Source organism: Stegodyphus dumicola, chromosome 2 (assembly GCF_044657685.1).
Source record: "Stegodyphus dumicola isolate Sdum_Otavi_A_Nest chromosome 2, ASM4465768v1".
NCBI lineage: Eukaryota > Metazoa > Arthropoda > Arachnida > Araneae > Eresidae > Stegodyphus > Stegodyphus dumicola.
Window position 1 is genome coordinate 217,735,692 of NC_140769.1, and position 23,008 is coordinate 217,758,699.

General features: G+C 33.3%; 1 protein-coding gene across 4 annotated transcripts in view; it reads left to right on the forward strand.

Moving 5' to 3' along the window:
• Positions 1–23,008, forward strand: part of LOC118195044 (stromal interaction molecule homolog) — a 175,490-nt gene that overhangs the window by 116,427 nt on the left and 36,055 nt on the right. For all 4 annotated transcript variants that reach the window (XM_035366274.2, XM_035366275.2, XM_035366276.2 and 1 more), the window contains exons 3-5: positions 5,105–5,219; positions 17,168–17,279; positions 19,417–19,532. In XM_035366274.2, coding sequence (XP_035222165.1) covers positions 5,105–5,219; positions 17,168–17,279; positions 19,417–19,532 — 343 coding nt within the window. The remainder of the gene's footprint in view (positions 1–5,104; positions 5,220–17,167; positions 17,280–19,416; positions 19,533–23,008) is intronic.

Genomic DNA, 23,008 nt, shown 5'->3' on the forward strand with positions numbered 1-23,008 from the left:
CGTGCCACAGCTTTATTTACAAGAATCGTTGAAAGCGAGTTATGATTATGAAAACTCAGTACCATTTTTATTATAACACTATAAAACTATAGTCCGAAAAGAACTAAGAACAATTTTGTTATAAGAAGTCGGAATAAAAGAAAATATAAAATAGTGTACGGCAAACTGAAAATGTGCTGAAGTATATTGTGCCATCAGCTAAAAAGGTTTAAACATATTTGGTCTAAATCAGTGTTGTCCAACCTAATTGAAGACTGTGAGCCACATAATGGTCTACCTAGTTCTTATTAAAAATCTAAAATAGTTGCAAGCTTAAACACAGTAATGAAATTTGTGAAAAATAAAATGATTAGAAATAAGGAAAAACCGCATCAGCAATGTAAAAACTAAGTACACCTTTTGTCCACTATACCCTTATCCGGCTTTTATTTTCGCAACCGTTGGTCACAGATGTATATTTCCAGTTATGAAATTGTTTTAAATAACGCGAAGATTTATGTTTTTGTGTATTTAAATTTAAAGAAATCGATTTTTTAAAAATTACTAAGTCTAATTTTTTATACTTTCCACCAGCCTATCTTTAGAAAATTTTGTACACGTTTTAAAAAATGAAACACAAAAAGTTTCATTTCCACACAACAAGAAATAACTGAAATGTTTGATTAAATATTCAGGCCGTTCAGAAACTGAGCGAAATGTTTGAATTTGTACTTAAAATATCTCTGAGAAAACGGTTTGTGATGATAATAAGAGCATTTCTATACAGATTATTGTGAAAAATTTTGATCATCATTATTATTATTCTTTCAAAAAACTGATATTGTTCCCAAAAGATACTGGGCCCACCAGCGGCCGAGCGGTAAAGTCGCTGAACACTGGTAGTTCGGTCCGAGGTTCGAATCCCACAAACGGGCTGGCTGCATGGGCGTTTTCGTGGTTTTCCCCAAGTGTAACGTGTATACGAGCCAGTTAAGAAAAGTCCTCCACGAAGGCATCCCTCTCCTTAGGCAGATAGCCCTAGTGTGATTTGCCATAATTAAATAAACCAAACCAAACCAAACCAAAAAGGTATTGAATTCATGCCCTTGACAACATTAGTGGGCTTTAGTATTAGCGCATAGCCAATTCGTAAAATTATTTTCATTAATAAAAAAGGGGAAAAAGTGTACTTTAGTAATGAATTATAAATTGTGTTTATTAACCGACACCGGAATGCAAATTCAAAATGACGTCGAATATTGCAGATTTTAAAATTTTTTGTCTTATGGGAGTCAAATTTTTCACGTTTTACTTTTTATAAAGAATACTAAATTTTTCTGAACATAACTACAGGTATCGGAAGAACATGTAAAAACTAAGGACTTCGTATTTTATACGGATTTTTTTTTTAAATTTAAAAATACAAAATCATGAATCTTTGCGTCGTTTAAAACACTTTTGTAAGAGGAAGTATATGTCTACAACCAACGGTTACAATAAAAGGCCGGCTAAAGACTTATGGACACGGTACACGGTAATATATAATCATTAGAAGGTTATCAGCCAAAATTATACCAGACCATATAAAAATGTGGTTTGGTTTGCCAAGCGATGCTATCAGTTACAGTAAAGACCTTTAAATGAAAAATTTTTATGAAACTAAAATTATTCGATAACGGTGTAATTTATTTCACCTTTATTCATGACTTAAGGACAATCACATTGTCTGTATTGTAGACAAGGCTTAAAAGAAATAAAAACTTTGGAAACAGAACGAAAAGATACAAGCTTTAAGAATGATGGACGATAAGCAGTTGGCTTGGCATTACTGATAGATAATTATTAAACATCTTATGGATTTAAATGTTAAATTACAGGAAGGAATCATCTCACTAATGAGTTATGCTCATGCAAAGGTTTAGTTTATTTACGAAAGAACCGATGAGTTTTCCAATTCCCTGTTGTCCAACCCGCCTGAGGCAACATATCATGAAAAGTACGTTGAAGTGGTTAAAAATTTTTGGAATGGATTTACAAAGATTTTCGGATTTCGGAACCGCAGTAAGATAAAATAAAATTGCATATACATTTATTTGGAACCTATGTCACTGACATTCTTGAATGTGACAAAAGGGATCGCAGATCATGCTTCACATGGTGACATAGTACGGAAAAATATTTCTCTCAGTTCTTATTCGAATGTCTCAAATCACCTCCTTGTCTCAAATCCTTTTCACTGCATAACAGCCGTTACAGCAGTTTTGAAGAATGAAAATCATTAACGCAAAACCAAGGTGTCTTCTCGAAGTATCTTTTTGGAATTCTGTAGAAAGTCATCAATGGTTTTTGTGGGGGGGGGGGATATATTTAGCGATGCGCTTAATGAAGGAAAATAATGCGGAAAATAATTTTATATTACATTAACTTAATCATATAAATGTGTAATTTTTTTATTTTATGGTGCATTTTTTTATGTTTTAGCTTTCATTTTTCGCAGAACATGAAAGCCTTTTGACTCGAAAGTTATATGCCATATTTTTAAGTGTACAATGCGAAAAGGTTCACCATCCATGATGGGAGGGGGATTAATTCTAAATACTAACTGTAATTTTTAGTAGAGCCATTGAATTAAAAAAAATTTCTCACGCAAATTACTTTATTTGAATTTTGTGTTTATTTAAACGATCCAAAAAGAAACATTTAAAATATTTTTTTAAACTTCGTCATGACTAATTGCGAACTGGAGACTATAACTTTTCTGTTATAAATAAAATAAGCAGATGCAAATTACGTGTTACTCAAAAAATTCACCAAAATAATGCGAATGTCTATCAAATTTAACGTTTATCAATCACAATGTGTAACATTGGCCACACCAATTCTGAACAGATCACTTTTGTAAGAGTGCTGAACAGTTATGCAAGCATATGCTGTTTCTCTCCAGTTAATAAATAAGATGCTCCGGCGTAAATATGTCTCACATTTAAAATGATCAGTTTTTAGCTTTGGAAGGGGGGCTTCGTAAAAATGCCAACATCCTTTATACGATTTCTGAAACGATAAAAAATTAACTGACCTGCATAAGCGTGTTGGCACCGTTATGAAGAAGCATCCTTATGCAAGTAGGGCTTTTATTAATTTTTTTTATTAATAAAACAAACAAAAGGCCTGATAGCATAAGATTGCTGGTATCTTTATGATGATCAGTTAAAATATATCGATATTTTTATACTGGAGCATTATTGTGAAGGTTTCTGTCTTAGGGAATATTGGTTGACATGTGTGACTTATCCAGTATTGGTTGCAACGTTGGATTGCACTTCTAAGCTATGCTGCATTCCAGGGTATTAATTTCTATAGATAATAGGCAATATTGCGTTTAATGTGCTTTAAGATATTTATCGTCCATCACTATAAAAACCTTCAAGGGGGGCACGTGTGCTGTGAACTTGACATTTACAAGCCAAATCCTTTTTGAAACATGCGGCGGCTGAAAAAACACATGCGACGGAAACTTCTGCAAACAAATTCTCCGCCATGAAGAAGCGTTCGCTCACACTCACTATCTTTGATCGTATAACAGTTTTTCACGCCCTGTAATGTGGCCCTTACTTGCCATATATATTTCTTCAATTTCTTCCTATTTCTGATAATGAAAATTAAAGAAATACAGATTCCATCCGCAAAGTTCAGGAAGTAATGCCCTGGCAAAATATGACCTAGTACGCCTTTATATGTCAGTGGGAAGTTCTTCAAAAATATGAGCAATGGTTCTACAGTAAACAAAGTTTTGGAGGCTTTTTAACTTCTAGTGAATCGCAGTATGTCAAAATTGGTATTAATGATTTTGTAACCAGTGCAGAAATGTTTTGATGTTGATGGAAATTATTTTGATTAACTAGGCCTCCCTCTTTATTTTTAACTAGTTGTTTGTTGAACCCTTCGAAAATTTTAAATGTGACAACTCAAAATTACGTCTGTCTGTAAAATATTTAGTTGTTTTTAATCAGTTATTTGGAAATAATTCCAATACCTTCAGAAGTCATTTTTATGATTTACGTATTCTTAAATTAAACAGAAATGATATATTTTACGAAATAAGAATTAGATTGACTTGTTTAATTAAGATAAAGTATGTGAATGAATCATTGGTAAGAATTACATTTTATTGACTGTCTCTAAAAGAAAATTTTGCTGCTCTTAAGTAAAAGTTAGTTATGTTGTTCTCGAAAGACTGGGTTAATTACACAAAATATAATTACTCTTAGGTGTTTGTTTTGTTAATGAAATAATACCAATGATATTTGTTCGTTTGTTTGTAAGCTATATTTATTGTTCCAATAAATTGTTTTTTGATTCGACTGGAATAGCGATTTTAAAAATTATTTTTACAACATTCAAAATGATATTAATAAACATGAAACTTTTCAATTTTGCTTACTTAACTTCCAAATTCTGTTTGGTGCATCTAACCCGAAATATAAGGGGTGCATCGCATTTTGTTTAGCATACATTTATGTTTAAAAAAAGAAGAAGCTCATCCAGAAATAAGTAAGAAAAATGTGATTAAATGCTAACTTTTATCTACAAAATGTGCTCGAAAGTTTATATGTTAATACAACAAATGTTTGTTATTGCTTCTTAATTAATATACATTTTATTGATAAATTATTATTAACATTATTAATTAATATACATGTCATTGTTTCTTAATTAATATACACCAATTTTATAATTCACATGTATAAGTGTGAGCATTTTTTACTCTGCCTTTCAATTGATAGTGCCTAAGTAATGCCACACAGCGCATCGAAAACTTGACATTTCTCTGGCGATAAACACATCCCCATAATTAATCATTAATACTGAATATAATTTGGGTTTACGTGCTAAAAGTATATACTGAACCCGAGGGTCTACGACTCGAGTCCAGTTTGGTGCCTTCTTGCCAACAGGTGGCGACAGTAATACATTTTTTCATCCACTCATCACCTTTCCAGTAAATGATATTATTTACAATTCGTTTGTCACTAAAAAAGAAACATTTTAAAGCAAATATAATACATTACTCTCACGGAATCTTGAAGATTGTTTTTAGAGTGAAATATTACAATTTATTTTTCAGTTTTTACGAGACGAGCTTCAATACGAAAATGGTTATGAACGCCACAAAGAGTTTCATGGGAATGACAAATACATAAATGTAGATGAGCTGTGGCAAGCATGGAAGACATCAGAAGGTAATTCAAGTTATTAACTACAGTTTCGTTCTCTATATTTTAATTAAAAAATTATTTATTGAATAAACTTCCTGCTGGAAATAATGAAAAAAAAAAATAGACTGCATAAAAAAAGGCATTTTAAATTTTTTATTTAAATTTAGAAACATATTGGCTAAATTATTACTATTTACTGCCTGCTCTCAGCTAACGGTTAGATATTTCTGTCATTAGAATAATGCATTTTAGGTATTCAATAAATGTAAAATATTTAAATAAATTTATGTATATTTGAACACAGTATTCATTTATCTTGGTGAAATTTCTGTAGATGATAGCAGTGTCAGTGTAATAAATTTTTGATTGATACATTTTATCCTCTTAGTGAGTTTTGTAGTTTTGAATAAAAATAACTGTTCTCATTGTAATGAAATTTACCATAAAATTTCTCAGCCAATTTGAAAAATATTTTGCAACATTTTCTGCATTAGCATAGGTTAGCATTTCCTGAAGTTTATAACTTATTTTATTACTTATAAAGCAGGACATGAATAACTTAAGGCTTATAATCAATTCAGGCATTATTCAACTCTTCTATATAGAAAAATCCAAAACATTTAAGATGATGTTATGAATTCAAGAAACAGATATTCTACAGTGGTGAATATCATGGATTACTGGCTGCAAGCACAATATTTCCTGTTCTGATGAGAAATTTGGAAATTAAAAAACAGTGTTAGTAAGACCTTATGCTGCAATCTTTTTTTGCATAATTCTACATGTATGGAGAAATGCCAATTTCTGAGTATTTGGTATCCACTTATTAATCATTTTTTGAAGTTTTCAAAAACTTAACAAGTTGAAAATTTTCGAATAAAACAAAGCATTATTATGGCTGCAAGCTTCATTTCTTTTTTTATAACCTATGTAAATTATTGCTGGATTTTACAAATTGCATTTTAATTAACGCTGTATAGTAATTAGGGTTCGTACGGTCCTTAAGAGTCCTTAGTTTTTTTTTTTTTTAGTCGATATTTGGTCTTAAAAGTCCTTACTTTCGTCCGAAATCGGCAGAAGGTCCTTAATTTTAATTATCTGAAAATTCTGCCTGTTTTTACAACTGTAATTTAAAGTGTCAATTACCATTTTGGAGGAATATTTTTGGCTAATCACTGACATATATGCTTATCTTTTGAATGGGTTATAATTTGTTCCTATTTCTAATATAAATGGTGGGATACACGAGTTTCTAAGCAAGAAGTGAGACATAAGCATTTCGAAATTCAATTTTTCTAATGAAGAGCTCTTAAACAATGTGGTGACACAATATGGAAACAACTCTTTGGTGATGTGAATTCTTTTATTTAACGGTTCTGAATTTGGCGACTTATCAACATTATTTTGGCGATTTTAAGATCAGTTTCTATAGAAAATTTTTAATTCCGAGATCTGGGAATTTTTCGACGATTTTTTTTAAAACATTGTAACATTGATAAATTTCGTTAAAATAAGGGTAATATATTGAAATTATATTTAAAAAATAACATTAAAATAAAACATTTTTATTTTTCGCTGTCATATTATAAAGTTCCATTTTGGCAACTTATTATACAATATTTGAATCTGAAAAATAAACGAGGCATAATGCTATAAAGCAAAATTTCTGAAACAGTTCTTATCAAAAGCAGAATTAGCTATGCAATTAATTAAAAATATCTTCTTTTTAATTTTTTCGCAGTAAGAGTTTTTCCCATGTAATTCTCAGAATTCTCAGAATATGCATCAGTTTTCTCTATAAAATTAATTTTACACTCCCCCCTTTTTTTTTCTTTTTAAAAATATTTCTGGCTTTTTGCTATTACAGAATTGGTAGGGTAATTTTTCTTTAGAATTTTACACATTGCAGCTTGGAAAGTTTAGAAGGAATTGAAGGCAAGATTTATAGACTCACGGTTCTAGAAGATTCCAGAAGTATGTGACAAAATGAAAAAATGTCTCCATAGTATTAGCACATAATGGATGTATTTTATTGAAACTTTGCAATGAATTTCTTACTTTGTGGAGAACATCTGGAAGAACAACAAAAACATAATATTTGAATGTTTTACTTCTGATACTAGAATCATTTTATTAATATGTTTACCTTCCCTTTATTTTCTCTACTTTTCACTAGACACAAGCATGGGAAATACCAAAAATACACTGCCCACCAACGGCTGAGCGGTAAAGTCACTGAACACTGGTAGGTTCGGTCCGAGGTTCAAATCTCACGAACGGGCTGGCTGCATGGGAGTTTTCGTGGTTTTCCCCGTATGTTACGTATATACGAGCCAGTTGTTTCCCTTAGAAGTCCTCCACGAAGGCATCCCTCCCTTTAGGAGGCAGATAGCCCTAGTGTGCTTTGCCATAATTAAATACATCACACCACCACCAAAAACACACTGCTCGACATTAAAAATGCAACACCAAGAAGGAGTGGTCAGAAATTTATGCAGATTTTAGAATAGATGCACGTCACTGTGTTATGCGAATGATGTGAAATGCGCAGCTATCTGACACATGTTAAGTAAGATATAAGGGAAGTTGCGTGCAAAATGGGCAATATTCATGTTGTTATTTCTGCCAGATGAATTATCGAAGAAAGTTGGTTTTGGTCCCAGAGGATACGTGTAATAGGAGAGAATGCCAGGCCACCATCAATGAAGGCACTTCCAGCAGATAGACGATTTTACGAGGGGAATGGTGATCGGACTGATAAGGGCGGGTTGGTCCTTACGTCAAATCGTGGCTGATACCCACATGGATGCAAGCACGGTGTATCGGCTATGGCGAACTATGGTTGAAACAAGGAAATGTGGGAAGAAGGAGGGGTGCAGGTGCAGCCAGAGTGACGTCAGCATGCGTGGATCGATGCATCCGCCGACAAGCTGTGGCAGTCCCACAAGTCACTTGTACCATGATTCTGCAGCATGTGCAAGATATCCTGGATCTTACCCATCTCGATGGGAACCATTTCCAGTCGATTGGTTGAACGTAGCCTGCACTCATGGCGTCCGTTAAGAAGACTGCCAGTGACCCCACAGCATAGTCGCCAACGTTTAGAATGGTGCCAGACTGGAGCGATGTGAAAGACAGAATGGCGAAATGTCATGGTCTCAGATGAGTCAGGCTTCTGTTTATCCAGTGACATTTGCCGCATACATGTGTTACGTCGACATGGAGACAGATCTAATCCGGCAGTAACTGTGGAACGCCCCACCGCGCGACACCGTGGCATAATAGTTTGGGAGGCTATTGCCTACGATTCCAGGTCCCCTGTAGTTCGTATTCAGGGCACTATGACGGCCCAACGATACTTTGATGATGTACTGTGGCCGGTGGCAATCCCCTACCTTCAAGGGCTGCTTAATGCAATTTTCAGCAGGATAATGCCCGACCACACAGTGCTCGCATCTGCCAACATGCTCTGCAAGGTATACAGATGCTTCCCTGGCCACCGTACTCTCCCTACCTGTCACCAATCGAACATGTGTGGGATTTGATTGGACGGCGTTTGCAGACTCTGCCCCTGCCTCGTTCAGAAGATGAACTGTGGCAATGGTTGAAAGGGAATGGAGAGTCATCCCTCAGGACACCATCCGCACTCTTATTGACTCTATGCCTTAGAGGTGTTTCTTCGTGCATCGCTGTCCGCGGTGGTCCTACATCCTACTGAGCGGACACCGTTCTCGCTCTGTATTCTGACTATCGTTTTGAAATAAAGATCACTTATTGCTGCTTGCTGTCTCTGTCTTTTTTTCCAAATTTCATCACTTTCTGACAACTCCTTCTTGGTGTTTCATGTCGAGCAGTGAACTCTAATCTTATCATATATGGACAGGCATTATAGAAAGGAATTTTTTTATTAATAAAGAAATTAAAAATTGACAATTTAAAAGATTAGATGTTAGATGAATCTTTAACATCTAATATTTAAATATTAGATGAACCTTTTAATGCTAGATCTGGCTAGCATTAAAAGATTCATCTAATATCTTTTAATGCATCATACTCAGAGCTGGCGCTAGGCATTTTCACACCTGATGCAATCTCTGTGAATCCTAAATTCTGCTGCCTAGTGCCTTTCTAAATTCTATTTCTGATGCCTACTCTAAATTTTAAAAATTTTGACATTTCTAGATTTTGTTATTGGGCTTGTCACTAAATTCTAAAAATTCTGCCACATAAGCTCTAAAAATTCTGATAACCAATCCTTATCATATATATTTCATATTTCTTCTGAATGTTCATATTACTAAAGAAATAAAATTAGCAGCTTTTTCTATACATTCTAAATGCATTTAGTTTTTTTAGACTAATAGAAATCCTTAATTAAATCCAAAAATTCTAAAATGAAAAGGACGTGTTGAAGAAAGAAACTGAATACATAAAGAAAATTATTCTTCAAAGATATGTGCAGTAATTATTATGTAAATTACCCAGTTGTTTATGATTTCAACCTTTACTTTAATTACCTATTTCTATTTTTTCATACGATAGAGTTACTGAACCAGCTTAAATTAAAAGTTAATTGCATAGTCTTTGACCACTAGCAGGGCTTAATTTCTAAGATTAGAAGTGCCGGAGCCCTATGGAAGACCGTCAGCAAAGAGGAACAAGAGTAAATAAATAAATAAAATGACTATTGAATCGACTTTAATTAAATAGTTAATTACTATCAAATTAATTAATAGCTATTTAATTAATGTTTATAAATTGTTATTTAATCAGTAATTATTGTATAATTGATTATAATTTAATTGATGATTATTAGATAATTATTATTTATTGAAATAATTAAAGATTGAAGTAATTAAATAATTAAAATTATATAAAATGTAAAGAGATAAATTGAAATTTAATAAGCAATTTTTAATATAATTTTATTGTTAAAATAAAATTTTAGAGATAAAATTTCTGCTTAAATTGTTATTCAGTTACGTAAGTAAAGTGCCGCAGCCTTCTAATTTAGGGCTCCAGTGTGCTCCGGCAAGAATTATGATTCATTACAAAAACTAAGAAGCATCAAGGCCAGGATCCGGTGATCTCCGGCCCAATTTAAGCTCTTATCATCACAAAAAATTAAATATACTTAAAGTATAGCTGATTAAAATTAAGTTAATACTATAAAAAGGGGGCAACAGAATGAGGGCGGTAGGGTATGAGTGGGTGGAAACAAAAAGTGAGGGGAATTTTGGTGAGATAGAACGTTCTCTTTGACCGCGGCTCTCTGCTGATTTAATTATAGCCATTAAGCAGATGTGTGTAAGGGGTAAAATGAGTCCTGAATCTGACTCCTAAGGATGAATGTTAAGTTGCTGTTTACGCTTTTCCCCCTATTAGTGGATACTGTGGGAAGACGATGTATAGGACGTGCTTGAGCAGTTTATCTCAGTATTTCACTCTTACTTTACTCGCTGTCACTTAACACACATTTAAGAACACAAATTTTCCTTCCTGCGAGGATAACTAACTGTAAGCATTGATAACAATACAGTAGCTACAATGGCATGGCGAGAAATTTACGCATTCCTAAACAAACTCCCCCAAATTTATTGCCCTTCTTAAAGGGAAAGGTTTCCGCATGTGAGTGAGGGGTCTTTACTTGAACGTCTCATGTTCTCATGAGTTCGTATTTCTAGGGAAATAGAGTATGCAAAGTCTGATTATTGTTAAAGTAAAAGGTTAGGAATTCTAAATTTTCCCTTTAAATTGTGGTTCTGTTTATAAAAAGAAGTTCCGGAGCTCATCTTATTTAGGGCTCCGGTGCGCTCCGGCTAAAATTGGAATTTATCTTACAAATTGAGAAGTACCGGAGCCGGTCTCCCATGGACTCTGGTGCAATTTAAGCACTGACCACTAGTCCAAATTTTTAGTTTGAATTTGTCTGTTCTTGTTTAACATTACATCACCACAAACTGTAATTGATTTTGTTAGCATTAGAACATGCCTTTATGTTCTATGTTCTTTTTAAATAAAAGACTTATTTAAACCTTTGTCTGACATTGTAGTTACTTTCAGACATAGTGATAATTTGCTGCACGACTGTCGGGAGGTTTTGGACTATTTAACTTTTACCAGATCAAGTAAATCTCCATAGTTACATTGTGGGGAGGTTGACAAGTTAGGAGATAAAGCTCACAGAAACTAGTGAGAACATTGTTTTGCATAGTGAGACAAATTTCTAATTGTTAGGAAAATTGCTTGAAAAGAAGGAAATTGACATAAATTAGCCAAAATGTCTGGGAAGGCTTCAAATTAAAAAGACACATAAATATTTTGTTGAGTGTTGAAAACATAAATGTTTTGTAGCTTTTAATGTGTAATTATCCTAATATCATTTAAGAATCAATGTCATAAATTACATGTATTTTAAACTGTGAAATTTTATTATATTGTGATTTTAATAGAACTTTTTAAAAAAATATTGTTAAACCATAAGTAAAATTTAATAGTAGCCATGTAAATCCATAATGACTAAAGTTATCTAACTACCTAATTTAATTATTTATAACTAAGTATTAACCGACCCTTAAAAATTATCTCTGCATATTAAAGCTAGTTATTGCCTTTCATTAATCCTTACCGTGGTCACAGAATAAAACAGAAAAATGTAAAACTTCATGTAAAACTTATTCTTGGCATCTAGTGAGACTTAAAATAATAATTAAAATAATTATCACCTGTGGTGCTTTAGCAGCTTATTGGAACCTTAAAGTATATTAACTGGGTTACAATCGCTGGAACTCTACATAAAGCTACGACACTAATTGTGTCAGACAGAGCCCAACTAACTTTCAAAACTTGGTAACTGTGCCTGCATCAGGCCAGTCCTGGATCTAGCGGGGGGCAAGCCGGGGTTCTTGCCCCAGGCAGCAACTTCTCAGGGCGGCAAATTCAAATATAACGCTGGATCGTTTTGGTATGTTGTTCGCTAAAACAGTTCTCTAATTTTAGTACAATGTTAATAGTTTTAAGGCCAAGTTTAAAAACCTCTTTTAAGAAGATTTGTAATTAAATACTAAGAACCCTTTTAAAGAAACATGAGTTAAAATAAAGTACAGTCGATAACAACTATAAATACAAGATCAGAAAGAGGCCTATAGGGGGACTCCAGGTGTCACTGATAGAATCAGACTGACCCTATCAGTAACATCTGGAGTCCCTGTATCATTTGCTGTTTAGGCTGGGTATATTCAAATAATAAATAGAACGATAGATAGAAGAACTCAACTGGTTCCCATAGCAAAGTCTGCTGGGAAATGGAGAAGCATTGTAACTATTTTTTAAGAGTTAATCCAAAATATTAACTTTGGGCCATCCTGGACAAATGAAATAATTCAAATTAATATTCATCGAGTATATACAAAACACAGATATTATGTCTTCAAGCTGAAGCAAGGCATTTAGATTTTTTTGCAGCTAGTTGGCAACTTAGGCTCACCTTTGGTTTGACTCAGAACGGTGGAGCGCATGTTGGATTTTAAAGCTAGATTTATTATTTCTGTTTTTTTCTTTTCCAAGGTCTCTTCTGCACTTTTTTTTTTAAAGATATGCTTTTAATAGCTGCACTATATTTAGCAACACACGACCATTTATTTAGGACTGTTCAGTGTAATTATGTCAATTCTTAGTTATTCTTATTAAGGAAATTCATAGTGAATTTCATTTAGATTAAAAGGAACCATCTGTGCATCGTGAGGGATTCTAGAGGAAATTAATATTTTTTGCAATCTGCACGACCAAACATGACTACATATATCATCCCTAAACAATCTACTTGTCAGCATTTCAAAGAATAAACTTCTTTGTCGACATCAAACGAATAACTGGAGGACATGAAACCATGATATAAAGATCTCTTCATTTAGATGAAAGTGGGCAGCAGAAAGACGAAAAACTAAAAATTTTTGATTTGTTAGACGCATGCAATTGGCTGGTCATAAAAAAAAAATGAACGGTCACCAACAATCTTTCGTAAGCAGTCAATCGGTATTATTAGCCGCTAAACATCCGGGAAAATGGAAACCTCAATCCCATTGAACGTCATGGCAGACATTTGACATGTTATACAGAACATTAATAAATAATAAAAAGCTTAGATCTTGGTTTACGTATTCTAAAACCAAGAACAAGAATACAATTTGTTGTACACCCTGCAAGATTTATCAGAAACATGGTGCTGCCGTTACACCATACAACAAGATTCATTAATTGGAAAAATGTTTTAGCAAGTTTAACTGAGCGCGAAGCGTTTGGAATCCACAGAGGTGCATGATTAAGTGGAAAATTCGAGTACAACACATGAAATCGTGCCAAGGCATCAATCACGACACTGAGCGACTCATTCATACAGAGAAAGAAAAATGGAGAAAAATTCTATTTAGTCATGGATGCGGTACTATATCTTTCAACATTCTGTCGTTGTTTTCTTGGGTCTGATGAAATCCCAAGTAGCCTGTTCACAAAGTGTCCTCGACGTAGCGAAGGAAATTTTCTGAAGTTAATCTCTCCGCTTGCCAAACATAACTCAACTCTTAATTACAAGCACCTAACAAGTCAAAGCACCTAACAAAGGGAAAGGAATCATATTTACCCCATATGTGTCTCATACAGAAAAAAATTGCGCCAGGTGACTCAATACGTAAAAACGTAGGGTGATTGTGTGAGATAAAAGAAAATTTAATTGATTTTATAGAAGTTGGTGGAAAGATAGGAGAATGTATTTCTAAACGCATTGTAGAAAATTAGTGTCTTAATTGACACTTGATGGTTTGATATTGGACAATATCGGTGTCAGTCTTATGACAATGGTTCTGATATGGCTGGCATTTCTAAAACAGTACAAGCTAGAATTACAGAAATGAATAAGCTGGATGAATTTGTGCCATGTTTGGCTCACTTCTCGTATTTTGTCAGTATGCATTCTGCTTCTTTGTGCCCAGAAGCAGTTAATCTGTTTGGAATTACTCAGAAAATACTTCGCTTTTTTGTTGGATGCACTACTCGACAGTATATTAATAAAAAATGTACAAAATACAACTTAAAAGGAAGCAGCCAGATGAGATGGTCAGAAAAATATGTGGCTGTGAAAATCCTTCTAATGAATTTACCGGAAATATTCAAATATTAAAAAAAAATTAAAGATATTTCTCTTGATGCAGAATCAAAGCATGAGGTAGGACACCTGTTACATACTGTGAAAAATTTGAATTTACTCAACCTGAATATTTGAGCAAATATTTTTCCAGAATTCAATCGAGTAAATATAGAAATTCAAAAGGAATTCCTCTTCCGCGTTCTGTGTAGTTAACGAAAGAACTGACCAAAACTGAGGGATTATAAAAGACTAGAGAAAAATCCTATGGAATATTGGATACAAGAGTCTAAAACAGTAGCCGAAAAAATTGCAGTTGAGTCTATTCTGACAAATAAAGAATTCAAAAGCACAAAAAGCAATCTGATGAACTGTTTAAGGACGAATCTTGAACACTTCAACCTATTCAGATCAAAGTTTCAGAAAAAATATATATATATATATATTAAAAAATATCTACAATCATCGGTGAGCAAGAGCGTTTATTAAGTCTCGCGATTCTGACAGCCGAAAATCGAACCGCAGATCAAATTATGACAATTCCATGCACTTATTTGCTGAACAAAAGGCTTACAGTGTAAAATTTTAATTTTCGTTACTAATTCTGTGATATTTTAATAGCGTTAAGGCAGGTAAGAACTTAAAATTACTTATGACATAGGAAGTATGAAAAACAAGACAGGAAGCAGGAATACTCTCAGTAATAGCCCATATTCTGTATAATCGTTTCAGAATACTTCCTTTCGGCAATAGCCCATATTTTGTATGCAATGGTTCCATTAGTGGCTGAGCAATAAAAGCCGCTGAGCACTAGTAGTTCGGTCCAAGGGTCAAGTATAGGTGAATGGGCTGGCTGTATGAGTATTTCCGTGATTTTCCCTGTGTGTAACAAGCCAGTTTTTCTTACAAATTTTTTTCCATGGGATATTCCTCCTTTTCCAGAGCCTAATGGCGAAACACATAATAAATAATCAGACAAATGTCCTCAGCACTGGCCAAGTGATTAAGATCGCTGTATACTGGTAGTTTGACCTTGCCTGGGTTCAAACCCAGGCGAACGGGCTGGCTACATGGTTTGTTTTCGTGGATTTCCTCATGTGTAACGTGAATACGAGCCAGTTTCCTTTAAAACGTTCCTCCACGAAAGCACCTTTCCTCTAAGCAGATACCAGTCAGTCTCCTTAAATTTTTTTTCCACAAGGCATTCCTCCCTTCCCATGCAGTGCCTAATGGCGAAACACATATTAAATAATCAAACAAATGTCCTGAGCAGTGGCCAGGTGATTAAGACCACGGAATACTGGTAGTTTGACCTTGCCTGGTTTCAAACCCAAAAGAACAGGCTGGCTGCATGGTTTCTCTTCATGGATTTCCTCATGTGTAATGTGAATACGAGCCAGTTTCCTTTAAAAAGTTCCTCCACGGAAGCACCTCTCCTCTAAGCAGGTAGCCCTTCTGTCTTTGCCATATTCATATAATCTAACCCAACCTAATTTAACCAGTAATGCAATAATACGGAATAGTGAAAAGCTTAGGGGTTGCCCATTGTCCCTAGAATGGAAAACGAATGGTGGCGAGGACTGGAGGGTTAGAGGCATTCAGGATTAGAGTTAGGATTAGGCATGAATCCAAAACTAAGCTCACCAGAAAGGCGATTCTCCTAGAGAGGGGATGAATTTCTAATTATGTAACTTCGTTACATTTTTTTCCTTTATAGCAAAAAAAGGGGGGCACGTTAAGAATTTAGTATAAAACGGAGCTTGGATTTTTACCTCAAACCGTAACTATTTCTGTATTTATTAAAGAAATTAAAACTTTTTAGAGAAACTTAATGATGATAGGTTAGGGCGGCAGTTTTAGCTTATGCCCCACATCAGAAAAATCAAAGATCCGGCACTGCATCAGGCCTTTCAGGTTTGTTCTAATCATCAGGTCTGTCTCTAAGTAAGCAGCAGTGGTGACAACATGCTGTCTTTTGTAATGAGTCATGCTGATTATGATCTTGCTTCTCATTTTAATCTGTGTCGCTTAACATAAAATCTACCAGCTATTTACTAAACCTCTGGACTGAGCAAATATGGGGCAAAATGAAACATTTAAATATATATATATATATGTCCAGCTATTGCAAGTGTAAAATATTTAATGCTACTTGATTCATTTTATAAAGTTTATTTTATTCTCAAACTTATTAATAATTTTGTTAATTAATTCATGTTTAATAAAAATTCATCCTACTTACGGATCTTTTTAGGATGGTACTACTAAAGTGAAATTCAGGCATAGACAATATTTTTAATTGAATTTATTCAGTTCCCATTTGCTCATAGGTCCTTAATTTTTTTCGTTAATGCTCCTTAAAAGAACTTTATTTCCGTGTGCAGAAATATGTATGAACCCTGGTAATATAATTGCTTATATTTTCTCCATTTGTGTGTATCTCTGTTTTCTGCGGTAAATACTTTGAAATTGTATATATATAAACATTTTAATACCTGTCTTTAACACTAAATTTTTACTTTCCTTATTGGACTATTAAAAATGAATTTTTCCTAATTTAAATAAAAAATGTCATGGGGGCAATTGCTGTTTCCATGCTTTTATCAAGTTATTCACTATTTAGAGTAATATTATGCTTGACTAGAAGCTTTTCAAGATTTTACCTTGCTGTACTTGTATTTGAAATATGTTGGTGAAATGAGCATGAAATAAACATTAAGCATTTAATAATTTTTTAATATAGTGTAATTATTATTTTTGTGGAAAATTTAATTATAATATTTCTTTCTTTTTCTTTTTTTTTTTTTAAATAATCTGAAATTTTGTTTTTCAGTGCATAATTGGACCATAGATGAAACTGTAGAATGGTTAATAACACAAGTAGATCTACCACAGTATGAGCACAACTTTCGTAATAATGGTGTCACTGGAGCTTCTCTCCCACTGTAAGTTCTTTTATCTTCCATCATTCGTGGAAAGAATAATGCTAAATTTATTCCTAAATCTTTGAAAGTTTACTTTGCACTTCTGATGTTTAATCCAAATATAGTCATGGGGAGGAAGAAAAATGTTTGATATGTAATCTTATGTAGTTTTGAAAATTTTTCTTATTCATTGTCTTCATCCATTCCTTATGATATTTTGAATTATCTGTTATGGTAATGTACTTTTAAAAAGCTCACAAGAGATACATGTGGGAGCAATTTTAAATCTTTAGAATTAATATACATAATTCACTTTTTCACATTGTTTAAATATGTTATATCTATATTTAAGTTGAAAAACATTGAACATGCTAGAGACATCAGATTGAAAGAGATTCCTACAATTGTCTGACAACTTTAAATATCTCAAAACTTAAAACAGGCAAATCGACAACCTTCTATTCGGCATAGATTTTGTACAGGTTGTCGATTTGCCTGTTTTATTTTCCACGTTGATGTGTTTCTCTTGCGTCTTGATACCCGAATACAAGGTTGTTGATTTGCCTGTTTTATTTTCCCTTGTCAGTGTGTTTCTCTTGTGTCTTGATCTCAAAATATTTGGAATATTGCTGCATAATCCATTGTAATGGACACCTTTTCTTGTACTGCAGTACTTGCCTATATAATCAGATCTGACTCTAGCATTTTTGGTGCCTTTCAGCACTCCTAGTGATCACTTTATTTGCCACGCCATAGCAATTAAATATATTAATAATTCAAAGCAAAATATACCATTATTTAGTTGTTGCTTGTGAGAATAACTTAGTGCCATTCTAATCAATTGCCTATATTGTTTACATCTGAAACCAGCGTTTTATATGACGATCATAACTAGTAGAGTCTGCTTTTTCATTTGTAGTTTTTTCACTCTCAGCAGTTTGAACAAATTATAGATTCAAAGCAAGGAGAAGACTCCACGGCCCCCTTCTCACACGCTATGTTATGAAATGTCCGAAGACATTGTGGTCATTAGCAGTTGTTTTCTGAATTTTTAAGGCATATTTAGGAGAAGCATACATTAATAGAGTTTTATTCTAAAGCTATATGAAACTAAGGCTGCTTTCTAGCCTACCTTTTGACTTATTATTCTGCTAAGTTTAAGCAGAGGTTTCAATGTAGTATGATCAACACTGTCCACATCATGAAGATTACTTCAACAATTTACCCAAAAGAGATTTTTACTTTTATTAGCTTCAGATAGCAGCAGCTTTCAGACATATTGTAGGATTAAATGAAAAATAAATGAATATTGGTTTCAAATTATGCAGCAAAATCCATAATTTAAGCAAATTATCATGAGAATAGGAGACTCTTCTCATCATCACTTTTCTGTTGTCTGAATAAATTTATTTGAAACTGTTGTTTTAACATAAAACAATTTTTCAGTTTCAGCCAACTACTCTGTATTAAATTTCATCCCTTATTTCTCCTTGGGAGTACAGCAGTTTACTTGGAAAGCACTTTCAATTCTTAACTCTGAATTATCAAAACTTAAGTTTCTTAGGTTAAAATTGAGGTTAAAACAATTTTTTACAATGCCTTTTTCCTTCTTATGTAGTTTTAGGTTGTCAGAATGAAATAAAAAAGAATAATCATTTGTAGTATTTTACCATGATATTTTCTGTAATGATGTTTTAGAATTGGAATTTTTCTTATTGCTTTCTTGTCTCCCATGATGTTTTGGTGGTGATGATGAGCCCCTTATGCTGTTTTTTTTCTGCGATATTTCGCCTGTAACTATATAGTTGTTTTTCAGGTTTATAAAAATGCTTTTTTTTTTTTTTTTTTTTGTTTTTGACAGGTTTATTTTTAATTACATAGTTTAAGTGCTGATTATTATTAATTTGTTCATTTTTGATGCTCAAATATTTTGCTTCTGTAGTCTGTAGAAAGTTCAGTTTATGTAATTTTTTTTTAGATAATGAATTTTTTTTATATCACTTCTAGTGCAGTGTAGTTCAAAAACCATGTTGCATGAAATGGTGTATGCAAAATGTACTTATTTAACTAGTAGCATTAAGACAGAAGAATGCATAACATTCTTTTTCAGTGTCACATTTACATTCTGAATGATTAAAAAAAATTTCTTTTTCAATAGTTTAGCTCAAAATGCAAATAATTACATCTCGCACAATCTTGGAATTAAAGATTCTATACATAAGCAAAAAATAGCTCTTAAAGCAATGGATGTTGTTCTCTTTGGAGTCCCAAAGTGTAAGTAAATTTTGAAATTATGTTTATTAACTTTTTTAATATTGCTAATAAGATGTAATTTTTTAAAAAATTTTCTTTAGAAAAATGTGCTCTGCGTATCCATACATAATGCTGTCATCTCATGCTAAAACAATCCTTGATGTAATGACCCTTCCTGATGTAACTTATATTAAAATCCATTCAATCTTTCATTATCCCAAAATAATTTTTTTCTCAATACCACATTAACCAACCAAAATTGCACTAGAATTTTCCATCTAAATGCATGAATAAGGTAAAATGCGAGTATATTGTGAAATGAATCTGCTGCTCCTGAAGGCGGATTTAAAATGTAAGCAAAAAATATTAAATTTAAATATAATTTTTCTAGCACATGTCCACCTACTTAAAAGGGGGGATAATTCTATATCTCCTGTTCTACTCGGCTGATTCATGAAATTCAACCTGCATTTTCTATGTCCTGAAAGCAAGATTTAGGATATATATTAAATGTATATATAGCATTCTTCCTAACATACACATTTTGACACAAACCCAAATTTGTTCTAAAATGACTTGCCCGTGTTTACGTGTTCAAGGTAAAAAATCTGGAGGTTCAAATTTTTCCTGAGGTTTTCACTGAGTGAGCATTAAATATTTCAGTGAATGGTCATATACAAGCAGAAAAGACATACAAAATAACACTGCAAAGGATGACTTTATCACTGGATGGCTGTATAAATTTAAATGACTTCATAGAATGTTATATCATATGATAAATGGGGATAACAAAGGTGTCTCAATCGAATTTCTTGAAGATTCATGAATTTATCCAAAGAAATATATGGTTATCGGCTAAAAGTGTTTTTGGTGTTGATGAAACTAGTCTTTTTCTCTCATCTCCTGCCCTCAAAATGCTTGGCCTCTAAAAATATTCAGCATCACGGACAAAATCGCTTCACTGTTTTACATGAACAAATTACTGATGAAATGGAGGGTGGACACCTCTACTCAGAATGGCACAAAAAACAAGTTGTTTAAAAAGTGAGTATAGTGAATAAAAAAGGGAGAATGCTAATATTTATATCTGCAGAATACCTCAAGAAATTCATTAAGGCATTAAGCTTTTTTTGAAGCAATAAACCATAAAGAAGAAAGCTTCAAGGCATTAAAAAGCTAAACAAATTTTTATTTATTTATTTTTATTCTATTTATTAATTTGCATAAAATTACTCTTGTTTATGTTATACTATTTGACTCTAGCAATTTAAAAAATGAAAAATGTGAACTAATTTGAAAACACGGCTAATATTTTAACAAACTAAGCACATGATGATAAAATTGTGTAAAACAATGCCATACGGATAAAACCATGGAAAATTATTTGTATGCATATCATTCTAAATTAAAATGTAGGCTATGCATCTTCTCTATACGTATACGTAGGTTGTTTTTTTTTTCAACCTCCGATTGCACAGTATGATGGCCAGGTATGCGGCAGGTGGTTGGTGTGCGTCCTCTCCACACGCTCTGTCACTGGCATATTCAACACGCCATTGTCTGTTGAATTGCAGTCGCGTAAACATGTCTGTCGCTATTTATTCTCCCGCCAAGTGTGAATTGTGAGCTGTTATTCGTTTCTTGCAGGTATAAGGAAACAGTGCAGCGGAAATTCATTGAAGCATGAGTCGAGTGTATGGAAACAGCTTTATGAGTGATGGCGTTGTTCGTGAATGGTGTCGAAAGTTTAAAAATGACCGAACTGATGTGCATGATGAAGGACGCAAGTCTGTCACTACAGACGACATTGTTCAACGAGTTGACCAAGCGGTTAAGCAAAATCGAAGGTTCACCATAAGTGAATCATCAATGAAATTTCCGGAAGTTTCAAGATCTTCCCTGTACTCTATCGTTACTGAACAGTTGTGCTACAGAAAAGTTTGCGCTCGCTGGGTCCCACAGATGTTGACTGACGACCACAAAACTCGCCGAATGGTTGCAGCGTTTGAGTTTCTTGACCATTACAATACTGACGGAGAAGAGTTTTTGAAATCCATTGTGACAGGTTATGAGACGTAAGTTCAATATGACGCACCCGAAATGAAACGACAATCGCAACTGTGAATGCACACAAATTCTCCAAAGAGACCCAAAAAATTCAAACGAACCTTTAACAACCGTAAGGTTATGGCAACTGTTTTTTGGGACCAAAAAGCTGTGTTGCTTGGGGAGTTTATGCAGCCAAAACAACAATTAATGCAGATTCATATTGTGAAACTTTGCGATGCTTACGGAGAGCTATTCAAAACAAATGAAGAGGCATGCTGACTTCTGGAATTGTTCTGATCCACAACATGTCCGTCCTCACAGCGCTCATGTAACCCTACGGCTCCTTCAGCAATTTCAATGGGACATTTTCGAACATCCATCATATAGTCCCGACCTAATGCCCAGTGACTTTCATCTGTTCCCTGAACTGAAGCAATGGCTTGGCGGGAAGAGCTTCCAAAATGACGTGGAGCTGAAAGAAACCGTCACAACTCACTTCCAATCATTGGCCATTATGAAGAGGGTATTGCAAAGCTTGTTCACAGATATGACAAATGCGTCAATTGTCTAGGTGATTATGTAGAGAAGTAACCTGTATTGTACATTACTTTTGGTAATAAAATCTTTTTTCTATATTCACCCGTTTTTTCTTTATAGCCCATCGGAGGTTGAAAAAAAAAATAGCCCTCGTATTTTCTGAATGATGTAAACATGCTTTACTGTATTTTCTCTTTTAATGCAGAATGCAGTTTTCAAAGGCATCATAATGAATACTGGATCACAGAGTATATTTTAAAAAAAAATGCTATACAAATGCAAAAATATCAAATTAAAAATATATATATATATATGAATAAACATGCTTAAAGCATTAAATGAATAGAAATTTTTAAAATAACTATTTGAAGAACTATAACAACTACATAACTCAAATAATTAAGATAAAATTCTTTTAAAAAATCTAAATGTAACAGCTATGATTAAAAGATGTACTATGAGTTAAAAATACTCCTCAAAAAGAAGAAGCGAGACATGTTTCCTGCATGTTCAGAAAAGCAAAAAGGTTAACATAAAATGAAAAGTTCATCAAGTGAATTACTTTTGTCAAAAAGTGAAAAAAGTGCATCAAATTATATTTTGGAATTACTGTGTGTTTCTCACCAAATTTTATAAAATTTGTTTTTTAGGCATAATCAAAATATGGAGAAAACATTGGCATGTCAATTCAGAAAATACCGATTTTGTGTAAAATTTGGCATTTTAGAACAATGCTATATATAAATCATAGATATATCCTAAATCGCTGTCTTGAGACATGAAAGACAAGTTGAATTCCATTAATCATCTGAGTGGAACAGTAGATATAGAATTGCCCACCCTCTCCCTGTCCAGTTTAAATAATTACAGAAGCAAACTAACAGTTATTCAGTATGGTTGATCATGTAGAA